The sequence below is a fragment of the Canis lupus genome, chromosome 35 (assembly GCF_011100685.1).
Source record: "Canis lupus familiaris isolate Mischka breed German Shepherd chromosome 35, alternate assembly UU_Cfam_GSD_1.0, whole genome shotgun sequence".
In the NCBI taxonomy this organism is placed as follows: domain Eukaryota; kingdom Metazoa; phylum Chordata; class Mammalia; order Carnivora; family Canidae; genus Canis; species Canis lupus.
Genome location: NC_049256.1, coordinates 26019953 through 26039404, shown reverse-complemented (window position 1 = coordinate 26039404; position 19452 = coordinate 26019953). Strand labels below are relative to the sequence as shown.

Here is a 19452-nt window from a genome sequence, read left to right as displayed (position 1 = left end):
GTCTCCAACTAGTCGCTCATTTGGCCTTGTGGTGGCTCTCGGTCTTCTTGGGCAGCAGCACGGCCTGGATGTTGGGCAGGACGCCGCCCTGCGCGATGGTCACGCGGCCCAGCAGCTTGTTGAGCTCCTCGTCGTTGCGGATGGCCAGCTGCAGGTGGCGCGGGATGATGCGCGTCTTCTTGTTGTCGCGGGCCGCGTTGCCCGCCAGCTCCAGGATCTCGGCCGTCAGGTACTCCAGCACGGCCGCCAGGTACACCGGCGCGCCCGCCCCGACCCGCTCCGAGTAATTGCCCTTGCGGAGCAGGCGGTGGACGCGGCCCACTGGGAACTGGAGCCCGGCCCGCGACGAGCGCGTCTTGGCCTTGGCGCGAGCCTTGCCGCCCTGCTTCCCGCGTCCCGACATCAGGCACCTAAGTACACTGCAAGTGGTTGCAAAAGCGAAAGCCGAGTCCAGCACCTTTTATAGCCCCTGTTGGGCGCGAAAAAGAAGGTTTTGCATTGGTTACGGTTGCGGCTTTATCTTAACCAATGGAAACGCAACTTTCGGATTCTCGCGTTTTGATTGGGCAGAACTAGTTTCTGACGTTAGTTTGAATAGTCACCAATCAGACACAGGACTTTAGCTGACACCTTATTTGCATGAGAGGTTCTATATGAAAGGGACCAGCGGCACTTTGCTCCCACGACACTTGTTTTTGTCTTTTTTGAGGAAGGTCTGTGTTGTCTCCATCATGCCCGAGCCCGCCAAGTCCGCGCCGGCCCCGAAGAAGGGCTCCAAGAAGGCGGTGACCAAGGCGCAGAAGAAGGACGGCAAGAAGCGCAAGCGCAGCCGCAAGGAGAGCTACTCGGTGTACGTGTACAAGGTGCTGAAGCAGGTGCACCCCGACACGGGCATCTCGTCCAAGGCCATGGGCATCATGAACTCGTTCGTCAACGACATCTTCGAGCGCATCGCGGGCGAGGCGTCGCGCCTGGCGCATTACAACAAGCGCTCGACCATCACGTCCAGGGAGATCCAGACGGCCGTGCGCCTGCTGCTGCCCGGGGAGCTGGCCAAGCACGCCGTGTCCGAGGGCACCAAGGCCGTCACCAAGTACACCAGCGCCAAGTAAACTTGCCCAGTAAGCGTCTTGTTGCCCAAGCCCCAAAGGCTCTTTTCAGAGCCACTACGTTGTCACTAATCGAGCTGGAATTTCACGATCGGGATCTAGGCTTCAGTTCATGCAGTTGCTTTGCGGCGGTTGTGAGGATTCCACTGCCCCGAGGAATGCGCACTGTGCTGGTAAGTGCCTCTTGCGCGCTGTATGCTGTGTGCATGTAGTACCACGGCCGTAACGACGTGAATATAACTCCGCACAAAAACTTCTGGCTCTGGCGCTAAAGTGGATCCCTTGGTTGTGAGCGAGAGCAGCCTGTGGCTTCCTGCTTAAATCCTAGCAGCCCACTACTTGTCGCCTCCGTTGCAATTCTAATATGTGCTCACATGACTAAAATTACAGCCCAGTGACCACCCACCACCTAAAGTCAGCCTTTTAGCTCAGCAGTTAGGTCCTACACGATTCGATGTGATTAAAAAGACCTTGCATGTTGGAAGGGGCATTAAGTTGGCAGAGTAATGCTTTTATCCAGCTTTAAAAAGTTGGCCTCTGTAGCCCACATGGGATCGGGAGCATGCCAGACCATCCGGAAGAAGGGCTCATAAGCTATGTGGCTAGCTTAACTAGTTTGTCATGCATAGCGCTAGAGATGTGATAGGTGGTACACAAGTGCCTGCAACAATTTGAGCATGTACAAGAACACTGATCGAATTTTGTGATTTCAAGCTGCTAAATTTGTGCTGTCCAGAGAGCTAGTAGTATGAGATCTGTTAATAGAGTGCGAGAATACAAGTTACCTTCAGGCCCTCAAACCTATTGTAGAAAGAATTGGAATAATAGGATCTGGTTGGGATAGTCAGAAGCACATCTGGTGCCTGTCCTGACATTTCCCTCAGGTCTCCCGTATAGGACTAGGGTGGCAACCCATTCTTTGTGATGACTTCTTTATCCAGAGAGAGTAGTTAAATAATATCTCTCGTTAGTGCAGGAGAATCTAAAACTAAATACAAATCCAACATTATTAAGACAGGACTCCAAAATAGCCATAAAGCTTGTAAGAAAATTAGCAACTTTATATTATAATCAGAAATGCAATCCGGTGGGACGCCTAGGAGGCTCAGTGGTTGCGTCTGCCTTTAGCTCAGGGCGTTACCCCCAAGCCTCGGGATCCAGTCCCACATCGGGCTCCTTGCATGTAGCCTACTTCTGTCTGGGTCTTTGCCGCTTTTGAGTGGCGCCTGGTCCTTCTAGTTTGACCAGAAAGGAGCCAGAGCTAAAGCCAGCAGGATTGCAGACAATTCCACTCCGCGGCGAAAAGCGGCTGGTCCGCAGAAGCTGTGGTCCGCACTAACCCTGGAAGATGCGTCAGGAACTCAGCGCCTCCACCGAAGCCCGTTTGCAGACGAACACTAAAGCTCCTTCAGTGAAAACTTGGGGGCCCTAAAAAGGACCTTTTTGGTACAGGATGGGAGTCCACTTTGGTTTTCAGCCCCCAAAGCCGTAGAGGGTGCGGCCCTGGCGCTTGAGCGCGTAGACCACGTCCATGGCCGTGACCGTCTTGCGCTTGGCGTGCTCCGTGTAGGTGACGGCGTCCCGGATCACGTTCTCCAGGAACACCTTGAGCACCCCGCGGGTCTCCTCGTAGATGAGGCCCGAGATGCGCTTGACGCCGCCGCGCCGGGCCAGCCGCCGGATGGCGGGCTTGGTGATGCCCTGGATGTTGTCGCGCAGCACCTTGCGGTGGCGCTTGGCGCCGCCCTTGCCCAGCCCCTTCCCGCCCTTGCCACGACCTGACATCTCCGAAAACCCGAGCGAAAGTGCAGCCAGGGCGGCGCAGCTCCCTCTTATAGGGTTCCCTCTGCGGACCGGAGTGAAAACCGAGAGCGCCGTAGCTCGAAGTCTCCCTTGGTGGGAGGAGGGGCCTAGAAGAAACAGGCCTGTTCCTCGCGTACCTTTTGTTCTCCGAGTGCTGTGGATCCTCAAGACCTAAGGCTATTTTTTCTCCTTTTCTCGTTTATGTGTTTCCCATCTCATCCTCATGAAACAAAACTTTAGCATTGTAGAGAATACATTTTAAAAAGCACAGGAAAAAAAAAAAAAGCACTGAATATTCTATTATCTCTAGATACATGCATGCATTTTCTTTTTCAACTAATATTGACATAAGACTACCCCATTTTGTAAAGGTTTTCTCCTTGTTATACCCGGGGGGGTGGAGGGTACGCTCCAAATCTTTACTATCTAGAAGCAGAACAAGACGAGCTAATAAAATAGAGAATTCTAAGACCTGGGTATATGGCTACATATTATCTTCCACCAAAGGGTTCCCAATTTTCATTTTTTTTAAAGGTTTTATTTATTTATTCGTGAGAGAGAGAGAGAGAGAGGCAGAGGCACAAGCTCACAGAGAAACAGGCTCCACGCAGGGAGCCTGATATGGGATTCGATCCCGGGACTCGATCCTGGACTCGATCCCCAACAATTTTCATTTTCAACAGCAGTTCCTATGATATCTTACTAATAATGAGTAAAACCATTTTTTAAAAATGTGACTAGTAATCCAGACCTGGTTTCTGGTATGGAGAATTAACTTTTAAGAAGTTAACCAGCTGGCTAATCAGTATTACGAATATTTTCTCCACTGATTTGAGGAAATTAATTGTTCATGTATCGAATAGTTCACTTAAAATTATTTCTTGAATTTTGACTGTTCTGTTCAGTGTATTTGTAGTGCTGAAGTATTATGATTATTTGTAACATTGAAAGATATCTTAGTATTTGGCTATACATCTATTATGGTAAATTTGTTATCTTTGAATTATGGTGTCCTCCTAACTTGAAAACTACCCAATCTCTCCAAGCTAGGTCTTTAAGTGTATCTCTGTAGAGGGTTTTGTTTTTTTTTTTCCTAGATAATACATAATTTAAAATTTTTTTAAACTTTCATTAATTACAAGAGCAATTAATTTGTCCTTAATGAACAAATGCATTCAAATGCAGGGTAAAGAAAGTAAACTTTGGTCTTTCTAAGACAGTCTTTAATAAAAGAATATACTTATATACTTAGTTTTAAAAGTTTACATATCTACAATTTTACTATTGCTTAAATTCTGAAAAATTTTAATTGCTTTTTCAGCATTACCATATAATCCCCTTGTTATCCACTTATTTTCTTGCTACCTTGTATTTCAATGAGTTACTTTAAGCAATGTTGCATTACATTCCATTACCTTCCAAAGTATTCCATTTAAATTTCATAAATAAGTAAAAGTAATTTTAAGTGTCATTAGAATATTGTATTTTTTCCCTGCATTTATGTCGCAATAAAAGAAAACTTGCCAAACACTTGAAGAAACAAAACTGATTCAACTAGTGAGAGGCAAATCCAGGATATTTTATAGAGGACTGGATAGCATAGGTTGATTTAAGAGCAAAGAAACATAGAAAATAAGAGACTTACTTCTTCCTGCGGGTTCCTCTATTTTCCTTTTCTCTTTCAGAATTTCTTTCTCTGTCCTTTCCAAATGTATGTCCATCCTTTTTATGGCTAAGTAACTCTTTGGCTACCTCTTAACTCAGGATCTGAGTCAAGGAAAACAGGACTCTATTTGCCACTTTCTTGAAAGGAAAATGGACCTAACTTCAGATGGTATCTGAGTCCACATTACAAAACCTACCTAATGTGGGTAGAGTTGTATCCACTTAGCTCTAAAAAAGTGAGATATCTTTCTGTCTTTGCCATTTCTTTAGAAGACTGGCCTGTGATGAGCATAATACTCTGGCTTCATGCTTATTGTTTTCCTTCTTCATTATATTTCACCAACATTAATTCATTGGAATACATTTTATAGATCCTACTCTCTTTACTTTAAAAATCAGTAAAATTCCCACCAACCAGTAGCCTCCCTCTTCATCTGATGTTATAGATTTTTGCATAGCAACTAGTCATGATAAAAGTAGCAATAGATTGATATCTGAAAACTTGGTCAGGCCCTTTATAGTTTTTGAAATTGATATCCAAAGACGTTTCTTTTTCTATAAACCTACAGTATATTATTTTGTAAAATTACAATGCTATTTGGTCTGTTTGCTAATCCTGACTTTAATAGATCAAGACAAACTTCATTCAAATCAAGATATTTTCCTTGTATCTTTCAACAGTTGAAGGGTAGTTGAATATGCCACCCCAAACTATGCTTCTTTGTCATAGGGATTATTTTGAACTGATTATTTTTGAGAAACGGCATATACAGGAAGATGTCTGAAAATAGAAGTTTTTTTTAATTTTTGCTTTTTAAAAGAGTTTTGCTTGCTCATGAGAGACACAGAGAGGCAGAGGGAGAAGTGGGCTCCCGGGAGCGTGATGTAGGACTTAATCCCTGGATGAGGGATCAAGCCCTCAGCCAAAGGCAGATGCTCAACCACGGGGCCACCCAGTTGTTCCTGAAAATAGAAGTTACTTTTTAGTAAAAGATATTTACATTTATAAAGGAAATCACCATTTCTAAGTACCAGGAAGGAAGACTACATATAAGAGAATTTTAATGGAGAAGACACCTACTTGAATGTGTATATCGAACCTTATCTTTGTTTGTCTTGCTTTTCCTGATTTTTTCTCATAACAGTCCTCCTCCTAACCCCTTGTCCCAACACATACCCCTTTCTTTTGTCTTTAGCTGAAGATGGTATATAAATAAGGCTGTCGCTTGGCCATTTTGGAATGTTTATTCATTTTTCTATCTTTCATGTATACATGAGGTATATACATGTTGATAAAATTTTGGTTGTTTTTCTCTTAATAATCTGTCTTTTATTATGGGAATCTTAGCCAAGAACTCAAAAGGATAGAAGGAAATTCTTTTTTCCTCCTCAACACAGTACACCTCAAATCAGCAGCAAACTTTCTTAGTTACACTTGTAAAATATATCCTGTGCCTACCAAGGTATTTAGGCCTACCACTAGGCCAAGCCACCACTATCTCTTGAACAGATTACAATACTTTCCAAATTTGTAGCTTTACTTCTGAACTTTGTATTTACCACATACTTGCCTTAGTGAACTTCCAAAGAAACATGAGTTGGGTATGCCATTCCTGTGTTCAAAACTTAGAATGGTCATTTAAAATGATTTACAGGGATGCCTGGGTGGCTCAGCGGTTAAGCATCAGCCTTTGGCTCAGGGTGTGATCCTGGAGTCCTGGAATTGAGTCCCACGTTGGGCTCCATGCATGGAGCCTCCTTTGCCCTCTGCCTGTGTCTCAGCCTCTCTCTGTGTGTGTGTCTCTCATAAATAAAAAAATAAAATGATTTACAAAACTCAACTTGGCATGATCTGACCTCTGCCTGTGTCTGTGAATTTACTTTCTTCCCTTGTTCCTTCTGCTCTTGATCTTTGCTACACATTCTTGATCTTAGACTTGATCTTGAACTTCCTTATGCTTTCTGATCCTGATGAAATATTTCATGTATATGATGGCCTCACGTATTTGCATTATCTTCTTAGAAGACTTCCTCCTGCACACCTGTCAGGAAATAACAGATGTTGGTGAGGATGTGGAGAAGGGAATCCTCTTACACTGTTGATGACTGGAAAAGAAGTTGAAGTTGGTATATATATATATATATATATATCTCCAAGAAACACACACACACACTATATATATATATATATATATATATATATATATATATATTACTCAGCCATCAAAAGGAATGAAATCTTACCAAAAGGATTGTGGCTGGGACTAGAGGGTATAATGATGAGTGAAATAAGTCAGTCAGAAAAAGGCAAATACCATATGGTCTCACTCATCTGTGGAATTTAGGAAACAAAAGAGAGAAGCATGGGGGAAAAGAGATGCAAACCATAAAACAGACTCTTAACTAGAAGGAACAAACAGGGTTGTTGAGGGTGATGGTGGGGGGACAGGGTAATTGGGTGATGGGCATTGAGGGCACTTGTGGTAATGAGCACTGGGTGTTAAGTGGTGAATCACTAAATTACACTCCTGATACTAATCTAATATTATACTCTACCTAAACTTGAATTTAAATAAAAACTTGACACACAAACAAACAAAAAAAATACATCCCCCAAAAGAATGACATAATTTACCATCTGATATTATTCAACTCTCTGCTTAAATACCATCTGGTCAGCATTTTTCCAGGGTCGTTGCAGTGGGTTGAATCGTTTCCTTCCCCCACTCCCGGTTTATTATCTACCTCGGTTTCCTCTGAATGTCACTTTATTTAGAAATAGAGTTTTTGCAGATGTATTTATTAAAGATCTTGAGATGAAATCATCCTGGATTTAGTGTGGACCTTATATCTAATGATTGGTGTCCTTATAAGTGGAAGGAGGGCACACACAGGGAAGAAGGCTAGGTGAAGCTTAAGGTAGGTATTGGAGATAAGCTGTTGCAAGCAGCTGCAAACAAGCCAAGGAACACACAGTGTTACTATCCACCCCCAGGAGCTAGGCCCAAGGCATGGAATGGTTTCTCCCTGGCAGCCTCCAGAAGGAACAGCTCTAGTAGCTCCTTGATCTTGAGCTTCTGACCTGCAGAACTGTGTAAGAATACATTTCTATTATTGAAAGACTTGGTGGTGAATTGTTACAAGCAGCCCAAGAAATGATTATTGTCACCCAAAAGGGAACATGCACAGCTGCTCCTGCGCCTCCATAGCCTAGGAACCTGATTAAATTTTCCTTACAGCTATGATCACAACCTAAAATGTAATATTTTTAAAGATTTTATTTTGTTTCTTGCTGGAATATATAGGCTACAAAGGCAAGGAAGTTGTCTTATTCTCTTGGTATGTGCAATGTCTAGCTTGGTGTGACCTAGTAGTTTTTGAGGCAATGAATGACTTATCTTCAATAGGTGATATTTTTCCATTTTATGGAGAATTTTGTAATTAATTACCTTCTTCATTGAAACTCATGTTTCCAAGGATACCTGGGTGGCTGTGGGTGGCTCAGTGTTAGATCATCTGTCTTCCACTCAGGTCGTGATCCCGGGGTCCTAGAATCAAGTCCCATATTGGGTTTCCCGCAGGGAGCCTGCTTCTCCCTCCACCTGTGTCTCTGCCTCTTTCTCTGTGTCTCTCATGAATAAACAAAATCTAAAAAAAAAAAAAAAAACAAAAAAAAAAAACTCATGTTTCCAAATTAATGCCACCATATTTTTGAGTCTAAAATGTGTGTGATATAAAATGAACAGCATATTATACGTATAGTTGGTATTTCTTTTGCTAAAAAGAAAACCACAGGCCCAAAATGGCGTCACTTAGGTTAAAAACCCAGGTCAGCAACCAGGGCTTAATCATGAATCGAATTGTAGTTTCAACTTTCCCCAGAAATGTAAATTTTTACCAGTCCATTAGAAATTTTCTGAGAAGCACCAAAGAGGTAATCTGTCTCAGGGACCCCTCTCCACCCCCAAAAAGAAGACAAGGTAATCTGCATAATCAGACCCCCTGGCCTTTCCCCTAAGAGGTGGATCTGGCCTGAAACAATCCTTTCTTTGCTTTTGTTTATAATTTTCTTGCCTCACCCTTTTTTGCAACAACATTCCATTTTGTACAGCTCCTCAGATGCTGCCCAATTGGGAAACATTTAATGAAGTCAATTAGATCTTCAAACTTACCTGGTTGAATTTTATTTTTTAACAGATTATTGGCACATAATCATCTATTTTGCTTGCCTACTTAGGTGTTTTAGATTTGATGAAATCTGGTATTAAAAAATGGTGCAATCACCTTGAACATATGTCTTCATGCAGTTGACCAAATATCTCTTCAGAATAAATCCACAGAGGTTCATCTTAACCAAAAAAATTTTTTTGAAGATTGTATTTACTTGAGAGAGTGAAAGCATGCACTGGGAAAGGCAAAGGGAGAGGGAGAGGGAGAAGCAGGCTTTCCACTGAGCAGGGGGCCTGACGTGGGGCTCAATCTCAGGACTCTGAGATCATGACCTGAGCCCAAGGCAGACTCTTAACCTCCTGAGTCACCCTTAACCAAATTTTTGGCAGAGAATTTGGTCTTTTCATTCTTTACCAGATGGAAATTTAGGAGGAAAGTGATGCATTCCTGGAGGAAAGTGACAATGTCACCAGCTAGCCCCGAAGACCTGACCTTGACTGCCCACCTGCTTGTACCCACTGACCTTTGCCCCACATTTTTCCTTCAGCTCTTCTTTCCAGTTTATCTTTCAATTCAGGCAAAAGACCCAAGGGGCATAATATCCCGGGCGGGGAAATTGAAACTACACCTCAAGCATTAGCAACTGCCCAGACCACCCAAACCAGTTTGAATTTATCCTGATTCCAACCTGCACAGGTGGACCGTGGAGTGACCCCTGGAGTCACCAACAGTTACCTGTACCTCATTGCAATACTAAAATCTCTGCCTTTGGAGGAGCACAAGGCTCTTTTACAGAGAGTGTCTAGGTGTGTTTCCTTAAATTGCATATGCTACTATCTAGCTGCCATTGCATACAATGACAAGGCTCCCCTTTCTAAATATCCATCCTAGCCCCAAATAAAAGGAACCCATTCACACTTGTTTGAGGAGACATGGCTTTGGAAGATTTTCCCCATATCTCCTTATTTGCTGCACATAAAGCTTCCTTTGTGGGACAGCTCTCCTGGTGCAGCTTCATTCTTTTTCTTTTTTCCTTTCCCTTTCCCTTTCCCTTTCCCTTTCCCTTCCCTTTCTCCTTTCCTTTCCTTTCCTTTCCTTTCCTTTCCTTTCCTTTCCTTTCCTTTCCTTTCTTTTTCTTTCTTTTTTAAGTGTTTACTTATTTTAGAGGTGAGGAGAGCAGAGGGAGAGGGACAAGCGGAATTTGTGCTGTGCACAGAGCCCAATACAGGGCTGGATCCCATGACCCTGACATCAGGACCTGAGACAAAATCAAGAGTCAGATGCTCAGCCAACCCCCTGGTGCAGCTTCTATCTGTGGTCCCCCCCCCCCCCCCCAGGAGAGAACTCACCTTAGTTCCGGTACAATGATACAAATTTTCAGTGTTTATGTTGCATATTATTTCCAAGAAGGGTCATTGAGGTCAACGTCTTCCAGTTTGCTTTTAGATGTCATTCCCCATGAAAGAAATCCAGATCTCCTATTCCCCTTTGATTTGGGTTGCAGCCCACAAATACATTGATTAGGGAACATAATCACATTCTCGATGGAGTGTACTTTCACCAGTAGGTAGATAAGCTGGCCCCTGGAAGAAAAAGGGAAAGGACCAGAATCTAGCCAAGGCAGGGCCAGTTATCAGGCTAAAGGATGAATGGATAACTGTCTTTCCCTCCTCTTGCAATCTTTCCCCCCAATCTCCCCACCACATCCAAGTGGTTTTCTTAATGTCTCTCTGTATTGTCATAAAAGGTTCTCACAAGCCCATATAACTTGGATAGATCATCCAAATCATCTGTAATGGATATATAAATATCTACAAACATGAGAAAAAGTGCTCAATTACATTAACCCAGAATTAATATTCCATTTAAAATGGGAAAAAAAAGCCTTAAATGTATTGTAAAGAAAGAGCTTTAATTTGCTATCACCTTTTGTTTAAAAACATTCTGTATATTAATTAGAAATATAAAGCAGATTTCAGATTTTTTTAAATACAGATCTAATACTGTACTAACAAATATTAAGAAAATATTAGCATTAAGTATTGAAAGGAAGCAGAATAGGCTACCCAGGAAACAATCATTCCACTCTGGCATAAGTTTTATTTTGAGCTGAAAGTGTCTGAGGTGAAGCAGATGTAAGAAAAGCTCTATTGCCTCCCTGCTTACTTCCCTAAAAGCAGGAAGTAGATTTACAAAGCTGCCCCTCCTTTCCTCTCTACTAGGAAAGACAAAGGTTAATCCCAGTGTTGGAGCAGGCAGTTAGTTAGTGAGGCTCTAACTGGATGCTGGAGGCCAGCAAGGAGAAGGTGGTGGCTAGCCCTGGGGAGGGTCCAGGCCTGTCCTGGCAGCACTCCAGGAGGAGCCGGATGGGCCCCAGGTGGCGGAGCCACCACAGGATACCCCTGGTCAAATAATGAAGAAAAGCAGGAAACCCTGCTTCCAGCCCCAAGTAATAAATATCCTGCCCCTTTTTAACAACCATCAATAAAAGATAGGAACTTGAACGCTAGTTCACACAGCTTGCTTTCTTGAGCTCACCATGCTCTCACTTCTTGATAGTATACTTCTGTTTTAATAAACTTTCCTGCTTGCACCCCTCATACACTGTGGGGTGTCTGCCCTCGGATTCTTTCTTGAGAGGAGACCTGGAGTCTTCTACAACATCTTTGATAGGGGTTGGATCCAGACTTCAGGGCCCAGGGCCTCCCAGTTCACCCACCAACACCAGTCGAAAGCTTTAGACCCATATCAATGGAGAAGGCACCACCTTAAATCTTCCTAACATACTTGATTCTTGTTTTCCTGGTAACTTTCCCATAACTGACTTCCGCTCACCTTTTGTCTTTGCCTTAAAGGGGCCAAGGTCAGGATGCCCCAGGAGCTGCCGCTTTGATGAGATCATTCGTAGGAGAAGGCAATTAGACCCTGAGGGCTCAGAGAAACTTTGTCTCTCCCTTAACTACGTAGAAGAATCTTAAAAACAAACAAACAAACAAACAAAAAGAATCTTAAAAACAAACAAACAAACAAAAACAAAACAAAACTAAACTAAATTAGTCTTTGACAGAAGACGGTTATTAACAGAGATCAATTTTATCTGAGTGACTCACCTGTACGGCAGGGCAAACATCTAATTACCAAACATCTGCTCTTCTTATCTTCTTATCAGACTGTGAAGGGCATTCCTTCCCTTGGAAATCCTAGACCCCTTCTCCTTAGTTCAGAATGAGATAATATGCCTTGTTTTGCCTTCACTGTCTTTGGAATTTCCATGTCTGTGTGGATTCCCTGTACAAATGCTATTAAGTTAGATTTTTCTCTTGTTAAAAAATCTTCCTTTTCTGCTACCTTTCCACCTTTAAAAGACTTCCTTTTCTGGAACTCAGCAGAACTCCTTTTTATTGCTGAATGGGACGCTGCCTGATCCCTGAATCATCGAATAAAGCCAACTTGACCTTTACATTTATTCAGTTCAATTTTTGTTGTTTAACAATGCGAATAAACTTCTGTGTGCTTTTCTCTTGCGAAAACTTTTATTTATAAGGGATCTCAGCCAAACACTCAGAAGAGTAGAGGAAAAATTATTTTTCTTTCCCTTTAATTGGAAGACATATTTAAAGACAGAACAATTGAATAATGAGTAAAATTATTTGGGTTACACAGCTTCTAAAAAGCCCATCAAAAAGTCAAATATTTTACTATGAGGGTGCGTTTGAGTGCCTATCATTGTTAGATATTGTTGTCACCATTTATTTTATTCCAAGAAGTCATAGTTATACTAGGATTAGAAGTTATATTTTACCTAAAAAAAGTTATATTTTAAGTACAAGAATATGAATATTAATACGACTTATTACTAGACTTTAAGTGTTAAAGAAATCCCAGGTAGAAAGAGACACTTTCAGGGAAAAAATTATAATTAGGTTGCAAATCAATGGGCACAAACTATAGAGCAAGGGTTTTTAACCTGGAGCTCATATACACAATACCTCTGAGGATGAAAATCAGCAGTGCATGGTTGGGGTGGTGGTGGTGGTGAGGAGGAGGAGGAACACCATGAGCTGAGATAGGGAAAAATATAATTTATCTCTGACTGAATTTCAGTATTTCCCTTTGCAATGAATTTAAGCCACAAACCTCAGTACCTGTGACTGTCACCCAATGGAATTCACAGATATCTCATTTCTCATAACTGCCAAATTATCTTGAACCATTATTTACTCATCTAATAATTGATGGCTATTAGGCTCATCAAGATTACATTACATAATGTGTTAATAATTAAGCACATACGTCACTCCTATCAAATTTATTTTTAAAAACACAGACGAGTAACGGGATACATTTTTTGCAATTTTTGCATTTTATACACTTCAAATATTATTCTGAGGATTTCCATAAATGTCAACAGTAAGGCAAAGGTGTCCATGACATTCAAGAAAAAACTAAGATCACTTTTTTTTTTTTCTTTTTTGAGATGACAGTTAAAGGAGTTCATTGAATAGTCAGAGGCAAGAGTCTGTGCTCTGGGCAACAAAAACTTTTGGCAGGGTTTTTCCTTGTTTAATTACAACATCGACAAAAGATGTAATGCACATCAACGGACTTTCCTCCATTAGCTAATCCTGCCACCTTGGCCCAGGGCCCAAGGTTTGTCAGTAGCCCACAGCACACTACCCTTCATTCGTAAGCAGCCCTTGGTCAAACCATACGAGAATCCTCCATTTTTTAGTATTTTCTTTACTCCGCACGCACGTACCTTTGTCTGTCAGGCAGACCAGCCTGTGTGACTAGCAACACCTTACATTTCAATGGCAATAGTTAAGGTAAACATTCCTTAAATGTTTTGACTTCCTTAAGGAGGGATAGAAAATACATTGAGGCCACAACCCTGACGTTTTTAGGCTCATCCTAAATGTGAGGGCAGGGTCTCCAAGCATCTGTACTGTTGGGAAAAATGGGTGTGACTCTTGACAGCCTTCGGGTGGGGGAAGACAATCCTGTAACGAAGCTCTCCAGTGACCTGTAGGGGACCTGGATGTCCTTGGGCATGATGGTGACGCGCTTGGCGTGGATGGCGCAGAGGTTGGTGTCCTCGAAGAGCCCCACCAGGTAGGCCTCGCACGCCTCCTGCAGCGCCATGACGGCCGAGCTCTGGAAGCGCAGGTCGGTCTTGAAGTCCTGCGCGATCTCGCGCACCAGGCGCTGGAACGGCAGCTTGCGGATCAGCAGCTCCGTGGACTTCTGGTAGCGCCGGATCTCGCGCAGGGCCACCGTGCCGGGCCGGTAGCGGTGCGGCTTCTTGACGCCGCCGGTGGCCGGCGCGCTCTTGCGGGCCGCCTTGGTCGCCAGCTTCTGGCGGAGCCGGCCGGTAAACGCGGCCGGTGCAACTTTTCTGCACCAAAAAATTTCACTAACGGACAAAATCTAATAGCTTCCTGTGGACGCACAGGGACAAGGTGAACAATTGAGCAATATACGTTTGAAGTCCGTTTCCAATTACCGCGGATTTCTTGCTTTAAATCTATGGCGCTCTTCCAACCTAGAATAGTGAAACTATCAACCATGTCAAGCTCTTTCCCAGAAAACGTAGGTGGCCCTGAAAAGAGCCTTTTGTTTGGATTCGACTTGCTCCAACTACCGTGAAAGGTTTTATGTAGGCCAGCCACTACTTGCTCTTGGCCTTGTGGTGGCTCTCGGTCTTCTTGGGCAGCAGCACGGCCTGGATGTTGGGCAGGACGCCGCCCTGCGCGATGGTCACGCGGCCCAGCAGCTTGTTGAGCTCCTCGTCGTTGCGGATGGCCAGCTGCAGGTGGCGCGGGATGATGCGCGTCTTCTTGTTGTCGCGGGCCGCGTTGCCCGCCAGCTCCAGGATCTCGGCCGTCAGGTACTCCAGCACGGCCGCCAGGTACACCGGCGCGCCCGCCCCGACCCGCTCCGAGTAATTGCCCTTGCGGAGCAGGCGGTGGACGCGGCCCACTGGGAACTGGAGCCCGGCCCGCGACGAGCGCGTCTTGGCCTTGGCGCGAGCTTTGCCGCCCTGCTTTCCGCGCCCAGACATCGTAGTATCAAGGTTCTCCTGCAATACAACGTGAAGCTTCAGAAATAGGAATGAAGGGGAGCGGGGGGTGGGTGGGGGTGGGGTAGCACTTTTTATAACCCTTATTGGGCTTGAAAAAGGACATCTTTCATTGGCTAAGATTGCAGCCTCATTTTAACCAATAGCAACGCAACGTTGGGGACATTGCAGTATGGTTGGTCAGAACTAACGTCTGACGGTACCCTGAATGGCGACCAATCAGATCCAGGACTGTCATTGACACCTTATTTGCATAAGAGGTTCTATATAAAATGGACCCATGACCTTTTTTTTCACTTACTTACTAGTTTTTTTCTTAGAAGGCGTTTGAGCTTTTGCGAATTATGCCCGAGCCAGCCAAGTCCGCCCCGGCCCCGAAGAAGGGCTCCAAAAAGGCGGTGACTAAGGCGCAGAAGAAGGACGGCAAGAAGCGCAAGCGCAGCCGCAAGGAGAGCTATTCCATCTACGTGTACAAGGTGCTGAAGCAGGTGCATCCCGACACGGGCATCTCGTCCAAGGCCATGGGCATCATGAACTCGTTCGTCAACGACATCTTCGAGCGCATCGCGGGCGAGGCGTCGCGCCTGGCGCATTACAACAAGCGCTCGACCATCACGTCCAGGGAGATCCAGACGGCCGTGCGCCTGCTGCTGCCCGGGGAGCTGGCCAAGCACGCCGTATCCGAGGGCACCAAGGCCGTCACCAAGTACACCAGCGCCAAGTAAACCGTAAGTTGGCTGCAAATTCAAAAACAACGGCTCTTTTAAGAGCCACCCATATTCTCAAAGAGAGCTGTTCCTTTTTATTCCGTGCTGCGCTCTTGTAACTCGTTGCAGTAGTCTGCCAAGTATGACAATTATTAAACAAGGTCAGACTTCTGTCGCCTTAACTAAATGACCAAAGTAACACTACCAAGCCCTGGCAAAGCTTTGGAACTCTTTTGTGCAAACTAGCAACGCCCTGAGCTTGTCACTGTCCGTTGGGAACTCTTGAAAAATGCTCTACCACTAGTTCTGATAACTTAGGCTTCAGTCTCCATGGAAGAGAACGCTAAACTCGAAAGAAATTCCGAGAACTCCGCAGTTCAGTTATCTGGGGAAGAAAGCTGGACGTGGCGCCCGCCTGCAGGGATTGCGCGGGCGGTTTGAATTTGCCGCCATCCCTCCCCGCGCTCTGATCACTGGCAGCCGCCTCCCGCCCCGGAGCCCAGCGCACACGAGCACCCGGGAGTGAATAGTCTCGCGTGCTCTATCATGCTTTTCGTTTTCCTGATTATAGCTTTCTGCCCTTGTCTGGAGTGACGTTTATGATTTCCCCTTGGAACTTTGTTGGAGAGAAAGGAATCTGGAGGATGTGATTTTCATCCTGAGGAGCAGCAATGCTTTACTAATTAGGGCGGTACTTTCCCTTTGCCATACATCCGTACAATAGGAAATGCTACAGGACGAGACAGGACTATCTGGGGGCGTCCAATGAAGGCAAAGAAGCTTGATTGCATCTATCCTAGACTTTCTCAAAACAAAAATCGGTATATTTTAAATTTCTTTCGTTGGTATTTTAAATCCTGTTTGCCTGAAACCAGTGAGGGAGAGCAAACTCCGTGTGAGTTTGGTTGTCATAAATAAAAGCCAGTCTCCCAACAATAATGTCTCTCTATTAAAACTATTCAATATTCTGTATCTCTGAGCTAAAAAGTCATGATCCAAAGCATTTGGAAGTTTCCACTATGGCTGGTTTTGGGTTTAGATAATTATTTTAAGTGGATTTAATTTAAATACATTACCTAATTTATCTAAAACGAATCTAAATTTAGTATAGTGGTGACACCTAAGACCGTATTTTGTTAAATCCGGTATCAAATATATACTTATTTGTTGACTCAAATCCTACTCATGTTTCAATTCCCACTTCAATCTTGCATATAGTTAGTTCCATATATATCGGTATGAACTGCTACTGTTTTGTTGTAGGTTTCCACATAGAAAATGTACAGTCAGAAAAAAAAAGTTGTTTCCTTCATCTCCATCCCACACTAATGATAACTGAGTATCTGTAAATAAGAATGTAAATAATTTTTGTCACTTCCTCTGTCATGTGTCACATGAGCCCCCATCCTCCATTAATCCAAATAATCAGATGATAATTTGCAAGCTAGATACTTTTTTGTTGTTATTTGTCTTTTAGGCTATAGAAATCAGAATAAAAATTGAGAATTTGTGGGAAAAGGACAGAGATTGAGACAGAGGATGAGTCATATGCAATAGTCCATTATTAGAAAATCTTTAAAGACTAAGTTTTTGAAAGCTACAAAGTTGAAAAGATCCCAGCCAATTCTCCTTTACTCAGAAAGTTAAACTACCTAAACCATAAACAAAACAGGTAAATAAATCAAATTTTCATCTTTGGGGTTATTTGCACCTTGATAGAGCTGTTATCACTTTAACCCATTGCTAATCAGCTTCAGAAGAACTGGTTCAAAGCTAAACTAACATAGTATGTCGTTTACAAAAGTGTACATTGTGAAATAGCATATCACAAAATAAATAGAATTTGTTGATGAAAGTACTCATGACTATTTGACAGGGCTTCCTTGGAAATCACAAGCCAGAATGACGCTTTGAACACTGTGTTGGTAGAACTAGTTGTTTGTAAGGAATCCTTTTTCCAGCCATGTCAAATGATTATATTTTATTTTTCTACTGCGTACATTATTTTGTTATATTTGTTAAAATTATCATTTTTAAAAATATTTTATTATAAATTCATCAGAGAGACAGAGACATAGAGGGAAAAGCAGGCTTCCTGCGAGGAGCCTGATATGGGACTTGATCCAAGGATCCCAGGATCAGGACCTGAGCCAAAGGCAGAGGTTCAACCACTGAGCCACCCAGGTGCCCCATTATTTTTTTTAAACTAATCTCCAATAGTTGTTGAAATCAAGGCACCCATTCCCCAGTGAATTAATAGAGACCCACTGACAAAGCCTATGGAAAGATCAATGGCCCTATATCTAGAGACCACGCAGATATACATCATTATACCTTTGGTATGTTAAACTTAATTGCATTGTGATATGATTTTGGCTAATATTATTTTCAAGTTTTGATAATAAATGGTAAATATCCAATTAGTAGTAACTATATTTACAAACTATCCATGGACCTGAATGATTTATTCTTAGCTTTAATTTCGAATTGTCACTTTCCTTGAAACTTCCCCCAAATGTTGTATATGCCATTCCATTTTGAGTCTGCATAGCATGAAGGCATATTTTCATTTTGCACTTAACTGTAGACTGAAGTTTTTCAATTTTAATTTAAAAAAAGGATTCCTGAAGAACTTGTTTTGCATGTTATTAATATTTTTTCTAGTCTTTGTAAATGGATCTGTTCTCATTTACTATGGAAACTATACTATATACTTGATTTTGGGAAACCAAATGCACGTGTTGTTTGTGTTCCTACTGCTTGCACACCATCAGATCTGCAAACTATGAAGCATACAACAGCATTTGATTGTCATGTGGAAGTCATATATACAAGGCCCACCACATAGGCCCTGTCCTGAAGAAAAAAATTGTTAGAGCAGGCAGTTCACACTCCATTTATTTCTACTTGTGAAATATAGTTATACTTATTATTATTAAAAACGAGGAGTTTCCTATAAATTGTTGATTGAGAAAGACCAGTTTTGAAACTAGGCCATGCCACTTAAAATTTGCATTTACACATTAGTTTCTCTAGCTTTTTTCCTCGTTTAAAAGGGGAATATAGTAGTGGTTCTCATGAATTAATATTCTTAACATGCCTGGAACAATGCCTTGCATATAGTAAGTATTCAAAATATGTGAGCTAATACCACTGCTGACACCAATCCTAACAGCAGTATTAGAAACAGTAATAACAATGTACTACTCAGGAGTATCCATGAAAGACAAGAGGGAAGAGAGAATTGCTGCCACTGCGAAGAATCGGGAGCATTGCATCTCATTGTTTACTTTTGCTGGGAAGAGAAATGATCTAAGATATTGATCTAAACTGATTCATGTGTGTGGGTAATGACTTGTCTGGCTAGGCAGAGATTGAAGGGGACAAAATGGAGGTTTGTTGACTAGTTTGGGGGAAGAGTGCACTCAGAATGGTTCCAAGGTATAAGAATAATGTTGATCCGTGTTAATACCAACTAAAAGGTTCGCACTTCCAAGGAGGCTATCAGTCATCAGGCATGCAACACCAGCCATGTGTATGTGATTAAATGCCTTTTCTCAGCGCCCTTCTTACTGACCAAGCAATTTATAAGTAGGGTGGCCAAGGTGGTGCTGGTAGAGTTTTCACACAAGCTATTCAATATAGACTTAGCTCACCAGAGCTGACCTGGATACTGATGCTGCTAAGTATTCTTGGATCCATTTTGTCATGGATGAGGCAGATATGGGACTTCACGGAGATAGATACTTATTCTAGATTTGGTATACTTCATTCTCATGCCACTGCTAGCAAGCTTATTTATGAACTCAGTGAATTCTTTATACGTACGACGTGGTTTTTACCCATTTTAGTACCTTACATAGAAAAGATAAGGTAATGCAAAGATGACCATGGGACTCACTAGTCTTCATACGTACCA

The 19452-nt window shown here is 42.9% G+C and overlaps 6 protein-coding genes across 6 annotated transcripts; 2 read left to right on the top strand and 4 right to left on the bottom strand.

Annotated features, from left to right (window-relative positions):
- LOC119867707 (histone H2A type 1-H) lies at nt 1-418 on the bottom strand. Its single transcript, XM_038584413.1, has one exon. It carries the CDS (start codon nt 401-403, stop codon nt 17-19), a length of 387 nt encoding a protein of 128 aa, XP_038440341.1. The 5' UTR covers nt 404-418; the 3' UTR covers nt 1-16.
- A 280-nt stretch (nt 419-698) lies between these two features.
- Nucleotides 699-1119, top strand: H2BC12 (H2B clustered histone 12). Its single transcript, XM_038584406.1, has one exon. It carries the CDS (start codon nt 732-734, stop codon nt 1110-1112), a length of 381 nt encoding a protein of 126 aa, XP_038440334.1. The 5' UTR covers nt 699-731; the 3' UTR covers nt 1113-1119.
- Nucleotides 1120-2447: 1328 nt separating this feature from the next.
- Nucleotides 2448-3050, bottom strand: H4C9 (H4 clustered histone 9). Its single transcript, XM_038584427.1, has one exon. It carries the CDS (start codon nt 2892-2894, stop codon nt 2583-2585), a length of 312 nt encoding a protein of 103 aa, XP_038440355.1. The 5' UTR covers nt 2895-3050; the 3' UTR covers nt 2448-2582.
- A 9278-nt stretch (nt 3051-12328) lies between these two features.
- On the bottom strand, nt 12329-14314 carry LOC106558237 (histone H3-4-like). Its single transcript, XM_038583976.1, has 2 exons — nt 14228-14314; nt 12329-14174 (listed from the first exon to the last, which is right to left on the bottom strand). The coding sequence occupies exons 1-2, from the start codon at nt 14312-14314 to the stop codon at nt 13659-13661; spliced, it is 603 nt and encodes a 200-aa protein (XP_038439904.1). The 3' UTR covers nt 12329-13658.
- H2AC11 (H2A clustered histone 11) lies at nt 14032-14859 on the bottom strand. The gene has a single exon (XM_038584411.1). The coding sequence runs from the start codon at nt 14806-14808 to the stop codon at nt 14416-14418; it is 393 nt and encodes a 130-aa protein (XP_038440339.1). The 5' UTR covers nt 14809-14859; the 3' UTR covers nt 14032-14415.
- A 69-nt stretch (nt 14860-14928) lies between these two features.
- Nucleotides 14929-16980, top strand: H2BC11 (H2B clustered histone 11). Its single transcript, XM_038584424.1, has one exon. The coding sequence runs from the start codon at nt 15171-15173 to the stop codon at nt 15549-15551; it is 381 nt and encodes a 126-aa protein (XP_038440352.1). The 5' UTR covers nt 14929-15170; the 3' UTR covers nt 15552-16980.
- The last annotated feature ends 2472 nt before the right edge of the window (nt 16981-19452 follow it).

Coding starts and splice junctions, on each gene's coding strand:
- LOC119867707 (XM_038584413.1), bottom strand. CDS start 403: ATGTCGGGACGCGGGAAGCAGGGCGGCAAGGCTCGCGCCAAGGCCAAG.
- H2BC12 (XM_038584406.1), top strand. CDS start 732: ATGCCCGAGCCCGCCAAGTCCGCGCCGGCCCCGAAGAAGGGCTCCAAG.
- H4C9 (XM_038584427.1), bottom strand. CDS start 2,894: ATGTCAGGTCGTGGCAAGGGCGGGAAGGGGCTGGGCAAGGGCGGCGCC.
- LOC106558237 (XM_038583976.1), bottom strand. CDS start 14,314: ATGGTTGATAGTTTCACTATTCTAGGTTGGAAGAGCGCCATAGATTTA. Junction 14,175..14,227: donor ATTGGAAACGGACTTCAAAC/GTATATTGCTCA, acceptor GGAAGCTATTAG/ATTTTGTCCGTTAGTGAAAT.
- H2AC11 (XM_038584411.1), bottom strand. CDS start 14,808: ATGTCTGGGCGCGGAAAGCAGGGCGGCAAAGCTCGCGCCAAGGCCAAG.
- H2BC11 (XM_038584424.1), top strand. CDS start 15,171: ATGCCCGAGCCAGCCAAGTCCGCCCCGGCCCCGAAGAAGGGCTCCAAA.